At 43.3% G+C, this 7,308-nt stretch overlaps 1 protein-coding gene across 1 annotated transcript in view; it reads left to right on the top strand.

The window, feature by feature from the left end:
- The window catches only part of hectd2 (HECT domain containing 2), a gene marked incomplete at its 5' end in the record, with an annotated part of 134,343 nt that overhangs the window by 74,508 nt on the left and 52,527 nt on the right, over nt 1-7,308 (top strand). The window contains 2 exon segments of the mRNA XM_084322039.1: nt 3,093-3,114; nt 3,174-3,262. Coding sequence (XP_084178165.1) covers nt 3,093-3,114; nt 3,174-3,262 — 111 coding nt within the window.

Here is a 7,308-nt window from a genome sequence, read left to right as displayed (position 1 = left end):
CGTCGAATACGTTTCAGCGGACGCAGACCTAAACGCATTACAAGCGTCTGCGATCTGACATCAAATGTTTGACGCTCGCCAGCAATCTACATAGACTCACAATGGACACACAGGCTGCACACACACTCGCCACACACAACTGTATAGCGCTGGCGTTGGTGGGTTCGTATTGCTAGGCGTGCACACACACACACACACATACACATACACACACACACACACACACACACCTACACACACACACACGCACACACACACACACACACACACACACACACACACACACACTATTAGTTAAGCAGAACGCCAGTGTCAGCCACCCCCTCTGAGGTCGCGACGTGAACCATGCAACAGTGTTGACATCGGCAAGGATGTAATTCAAGAACAGAGGGCTGTTGATCTTTTAGGCTACTGTTTGAATATGGAGTCTGTTGAGATTTTTTATTTTATTTTTTTTAATCTTTTTCCCCCCTCCTTTTTTTCGATTTTTCTCCCATCCCACTGTTAGTCGTTATGCCAATTCCCAACCCCCTTCCTGGTTGTTGCGCACTCCCCCCAACTGGTCCGAGAGGCCGGAGACTGTCACATGCTTTCCTCCGACACATGTGCAGCCAGCCGGCAGCCAGCCTGGCAGCGCAGATTCTCACCGGGAGAGTGTAACGTGTGGAAGGTCACACTACCTCCCTCCAGATCCTACCCTCTCTGTGCAGGCGCCCCGACCGAACTGTAGGGGTCGCTGTCCACAACGCCCAGGACCCACCCATCAGCTTTCCCACCCCTAACGCTGCCAATTGTGTTAGTATGAACGACCAGCCAAGCTGATAGCAACGCCGAGAGCTGGATTCGAACCCAGCGTCTCCAGCGTTGATGGCGAGCGCCTTGCCCACTACACCACCTAGCCGCCCTTGAGAAATTATTTGTAAATACTCTGTACTCGTGTGAGGCCATTAAAGCATTAAACGCTTACTACAATGCACTCGTATCTTAACTGAGCCTCTTGTGACTTGAACCAGACTAGAGTAAGATCACTCGTATGTTAACTGAGCCTCTTGTGACTTGAAACAGACTAGAGTAAGATCACTCATAGGTTAACTGAGCTGAGCCTCTTGTGACTTGGACCAGACTAGAGTAAGATCCTGTGTTTTTTTTTTCAGAATATTGTGCTGTATACTTTTCGTTCCACTAAATATTTGAGGAAAATCTTTGTGTTTGTTTCTTTGTGTTTGTTTCTAGCTGTGACCAAGCAGCTAAGTACAAGTCATTTTTTGTTTAGTTTAGATTTCACAAAATATTGTTTTCTCATGACGTAGTACATGACAGAGACATGGACCTTCGCCACAAGTATCGATATTGGTTTCCCAAGGCATCACAACACATATTAGACTGATTCGCCAGAGGGTGGAGCTATAATTAGAGGTCAAAATGTAGAACTTTTGAAAAGCCATAACTTGTACCATCTATGTCCGATTGATGATTTATCTTCAAAGTTGTCTACATTATATTACTATTATTACATATAGCTGTTATTATTACTATTATTATTATCATTATCACCATTATTAATATAGCTGTTTCATAAGTAAAGGTCATTATCACTAGTCTAATGTGTTGTACTCATGTAATCTGTCAGTATGAGTCTGTGCCACCCTTCATATTATCTCATTTTGGACCAGTGTTCCTTCCCACTATGTATGTATGAACGTGGCTTACGTATGCTTAAAGGGGCACAATGCTGGTTTATTTTGCACATAATTTCACACACATCCAAAAACACACATTAATTTAGTTTGACAGTTATTGAGAGTAAATTAGTTTGAATGTGGCCACCAGTGATGTCATCGGGGACATTGAATCCTTGTGTTGTGTTAATTACAGCTCAATGAAATCATGTAGATGAAAAAATAGCAACACCTACCTAGGACTGCTACCTTATCATTTCATGGAGCAGTAATTAACACAACACAAGGATTCAACGTCCTCAATGACATCACTGGTGGCCACATTCAAACTAATTTACTCTCAATAACTGTCAAACTAAATAAACGTGTGCAAAACTGTTTCGAGTTTTTGGACGTGTCTGAGATTATGTGCAAGATAAATCAGCATAGTTTTTCTTTGTGTGTAGTGCCCCTTTAAAGGAAATTAGCTTATTTAACATCTTCCCTGGAGTTAGACAAGAAGATACATACCTTTTTTGTCTCTCTGCATGCATTAGGCTTAGGGAACGCCTCGACCGTTAGCCTAGCTTAGCTTCATCACTGGAAGTAGGTCCTACATTAAGCCGAGTTCCCAACAGTCACGAAAATACACTCCAAATACAATCAAAATACAACTAGCGTTACATAATAAAAGAGTAATAATAATACCACAAGTGTGGATTCACTCGCCCAAACCCTGTTGGCGTGCATCACAGTCACGATAGGGGCTAATGTAACGCCAGTCAGCAAGCGAAAGCAGCATTGAATCAAAAGCCAAGGGATGCAGGGACCGCTGAGGATTATACTAGGTCGGATAGTCCAGCAAAGTTACGTCCTATTCATCAATCTCACAATATTCGCTAACGTTAGACAGATGGAATACAGCCTTCCATCTAAAAACATAAATTAAAACTTACCACAGTCACGGTAGCCATAATAACTTCAATCGGTTCGGATCCTTTGAATAAAACGAAAATGTAAACACTGACCTCGACGTTAGAAAAAGTAGCACTGGTGACGTGAAATCACTGCGCCCAGACAGGAGTGGTTAGGCAAAAGATAGCTCCGAGTATGTCTGCTTAGAAAACGGAAATGTCTAATTCAATTATTTTTTATTTCTCCACGTGGTAAATACACAGGTCACAACATGTTTACAGGAACGTTTTGGAGTTGTATTTTGATTATATTTGGAGTGTATTTTCGTGACAGTTGGGAACTCGGCTTAATGTAGGACCTACTTCCAGTGATGAAGCTAAGCTAGGCTAACGGTCGAGGCGTTCCCTAAGCCTAATGCATGCAGAGAGACAAAAAAAGGTATGTATCTTCTTGTCTAACTCCAGGGAAGATGTTAAATAAGCAAATTATCCAAAATGTTGGAGTGTTCCTTTAATCCAGGGGGTTCCCAGACGCTCGGCTGGTACAGTAGGCACCTCCGCTCGCCGGGGTTATTCAACTCATGTGTGATTGTGATTTCAGGCATGTTCACCTACCTGAGGGACTCACGATGCCATTGGTTCAGCAGCTGGAAGTGTGACAACTATTCTGAGTTCCAATTGGTCGGGACTGTATCCTTTTCACATCAAAACAGGAAGTTGTTTGTTTGTCTGTTATTCGCAGCGAGATACTATTCAGATACAAGGGGGTCCGTTCCAAAGAGTTCTCTAGATCAGGGGTTCCCAAACTTTTCAGGCCGGGACCCAGAAAATAAGGCGTCAGAGAGCCGCGGCCCAATGCACATCGTCAGGCTTTTTTTTTTTTTTTTTTTTTTTTTGCCAGGCGACGATTTTTTAAGTCAAATATCACTTCAATCCTATTAAGTTAGTTCAAGTTAGTTATTCATTTATATGTGCTATTTATGAGAGGGCTAACTTGTTGCAAAATAATAATGATAATAATAATAGCCTCATATTAAAATACTATTGTTGCTTCGGTTGTTTTCAGCGTTTTATGTGCATAATCTGTTATTTAGTTTGAAATGTTCGTTGAAATAAGTACATTTTTCGTTTTTGTTTATTTATTAAGTTAATATAAAACCATATAGTCACATTTTAGAATACAATAGAATAGAATTTTAGAATACAGCTAGAAACACTGTCCTGGCCTGCTTCTAAATTCAGTGGCATTAAAAAAAAAAAAAAAAAAAAAAAAAAAATGATTTTTTTTTTTTTTTTTTTTTTTTTTTTAATGCGGCCCTCCCGTGGCTGCTCGCGGCCCACCTTTGGGTCGCGACCCCGACTTTGGGAACCACTGCTCTAGATGTGGGGGCGACCGTGGCTCAGGAGGCGACCGAGCAGTCGTCTGGTAATCCGGAGGTTCCCGGTTCAATTCCCCGCTCCTCCCGCGGGCACCGTGTCGAAGTGTCCTTGAGCGAGACACTTAACCCCTAAATGCTCCCGACGGGCAGGTTGGCACCTTGCATGGTCGCCTCCGCCGTCGGTGTGTGAATGTGTGCGTGAATGGGTGAAATGTGAGGAACAAAAATGTAAAGTGCTTTGGATAAAAGAGTTGCAGCCATTTACCGTTTAGATGTGTTGCTCGCGTCTCGTCCTCGACTCCTCGAGGAAACGTCTCAGGGAAACAAGGGAACGATGCGAGTAGACGAGACAAAGGAAATGAACACGTTTGGCAGAAATGGAACGGCCTCGTTCGCTCACGTTGCCATTTAGAAGTGGGAGGAGCTCTATCCATTTAACAGCCTACTGTACGTCAGAGATCTTCGTAATGATTGACACAATGTCCCTTTTCCATATGATTTGAGGTCTTGATGACACAAATATGCAGCCTCTGCCGAAGGAGACGTTCCTTACTACGTTAAATATTCCTACGTTAAATACGGTGACAATATTTCAGTTTTCAGAGGAATCAAGGAAGGAGGACAGAGGAAGGGATCTTTTTATTTATCTTTGAAATGCACCCAGGGAGGCCTGAATACTTTTACCAACGGATTTCCAGTTCCGCGTTCGCGATCTGCGCTCTGATTGGCCACTGACGTTTCTGGTCGCGCCAATCGTGTGACGGCAAGTTCTGCCACCGGTTAAGCTTAGGCACTCTTTCGAAGTTGGTTAAGGTTAGAGTTTGTCTTAGAGCAGGGCGATAGAACACCAGCCCTGATTCCAAACTCTAACCTTAACCAACTTTGAAAGAGTCGCCTAAGCTTAACCAGTGATAGAACTAGGCGTTAGGTAGTTTGCTGCTGTTCGAGGCGGAAATGGGCGCGTCACGCGATTGGGCGCACATGTCACATGACCAGAAATGTCAGTGGCTAATCGGATCGCACCAGAAACGTCAGTGGCCAATCAGATCGCAGAACGCGAACGCGGAACTGGAAATCCGTTGATAAAAGAATAGACGCGTTTGGGATACAGGGCTTATTTAACAGCCCTATTACCCATCCAGTCCCCACAAACCAAAGATATTGCACAACCGTTGGTCTCTTTTTATAGCACTAGGCAACTTCTTTTAACAATTGCATAAACACGGTTCTGTCAACAAGTTTTAAGGCCGGTGTAATTAAGCGTTCTCACTTAGAGCCAAAACCTTCAATGCAATTCATCTTACTTAGAAGTATGGTCCCCGTCCAGCCAACACCAGATTATAGCTCGTATCCAGAAGTCAGAGAACTCCATTGTCCAAAAACCATTCAAACACGTCACGGAGCCACGCTGGTCTTTTTGTGGTCATCATACTTCATCCCAGAATTACTTTTTCAAGTGACAGCGAATGCTTCAAGTCTGCTTGGTTCTACTTCCAGTATCATGGACCAAACTGTAAGGTCGCTTTCACATATAGTTTTGGTGGACTCGGTGCGGTTCTGGGGGTGAAGTTGCAACATTGTTGCATTCTTCATTTGGTTCGCCTGCGTTCACATAGAAATCTGTGAGGCGGACCGAGACCTTCTGAACAATGTCACACGGTCGAAAAGGGCGCTCGGCTATTGGACAGTGGAAATGTGTGTGTGGCTGCGAGCCTGTGTGTGTGCGCGCGCGCGCGCGTGTGTGTGTCTGTGTGTGGACTGTCTGCGAGCCCTCCAGATCAGCGGAGCGAGTTTTGACATGGCATTGATCCATTGTTCTATTGAAGCACATTACCACCATCCTCTCGCTAAACAACTTGTAGACCACAGTGTTTTTATGAGAGCCCACAAGTAGCTGTTTTATTAATAATATAATAAGTCACGTTTTTTCTTCCTTCTTCCCAAGATGCACAGATAGATAGATAGAGAGATAGATGCAGTGTGCTTGTTTTGCAGTGAATGAATGCTGCGAGCAGTGGTAATAATAATCACTTCCTATATTTGGTTCGCGTTTGGTCCGCTGAAGCCGAACCGAGACCTACGTTTTCAGGCGGACCAGAGTTCGCCTGTTTGGTCCGCGAACCGAGTTCGACACGCATTCACACAAACCCGAAAAACCGGACTATCGAATTCTGGTCCGAAAGTCCGGACCAAACAGCCCCTGTGTGAAAGCGACCTAAGTAGAAGAGTTGCATTGTAGTTGACAATAAGAAAAAACATAAAAGGACATTGGTCTTATCCTTTAAACGGGCACTTCACCAATGAATTTTTATATCCCCAAATCTCTAAACTGTTCTGCACACATTCCTTTAGTTTGACAGTTATAGAGAGTTAATGAGTTTGAATATCTCCTCCCATGATGTCATCGGAGGACACCCCCCGATCCTTGTGTTGTGTTAATTACAGCTCAGTGAAATTATGTAAATAATTTTCTTCTGTTTGCTTCTTACAGCCCTGCAATATTTACCAGAGTCATGTATTATTCTCTGTGGAAATCCAACCATGCATACAGGAAGGATGATGGAATCTGTTGGATTGCAAATTAACATGTTAACACACACACACACACACACACACACACACACACGCACGCACGCACGCACGCACGCACGTACGCACGCACGCACGCACACACACACACACACACACACACACACTACTGTCAGTGTACTTTCTAGGCCATAGATCTGTCTCCTCTCAGCATAATAACACAAAGCAGATGAGGCTGCAGGAGACAAACACAAGGCTGTGTTCCAATAATGTGACGTTTGTAGAAGCAACAACATCATCAATAACAGATACCTGGCCTCACTACACGTCTGTTACCGGGAACGTCCATGCACAACGATGTCATGTTTTAGGTGTCATTTCTATTATATATGTATTATAATATTTACACATTTAGATATTTCTACACAAGCTAATTCGTTTTTTCTCTCGTCTATCATCTTTGCTGTTGTGGCCGGGATGATGTTTTAATGAAACACTTATAATTGGGATGAATAAATAATAAACACACCCTAACCCCTGCAGCTCACTATAGGCAAGATTCCCCAAGTGAAAATACAAAACATCTAGAGGATTTAACCAATGAGCAGAGAACATCAGATCAGTTTTAATGAAACCCTTCTGATACAATCCCCTGTCTAGCGCTGTTGCTACTGTGTGCAAGTGTGTGATGAAAGGACAGCTGGAATGTAGATCGTGTACCAGTGTGGTTCATCTCAGATTCTTCTAGCTGTATCTACAATGAAACGTTACATTTCCTACAGTTAGAAAAACAGTCCTCCTGCTTCCCACTGACTCTGTTTACATACA

Source organism: Notolepis coatsorum, assembly GCF_963971535.1.
Source record: "Notolepis coatsorum genome assembly, chromosome: 9".
Taxonomy (NCBI): Eukaryota; Metazoa; Chordata; class Actinopteri; order Aulopiformes; family Paralepididae; genus Notolepis; species Notolepis coatsorum.
The sequence above is the reverse complement of the archived record's forward strand: the minus strand, read 5'-3'. Positions and strand labels throughout refer to the sequence as shown.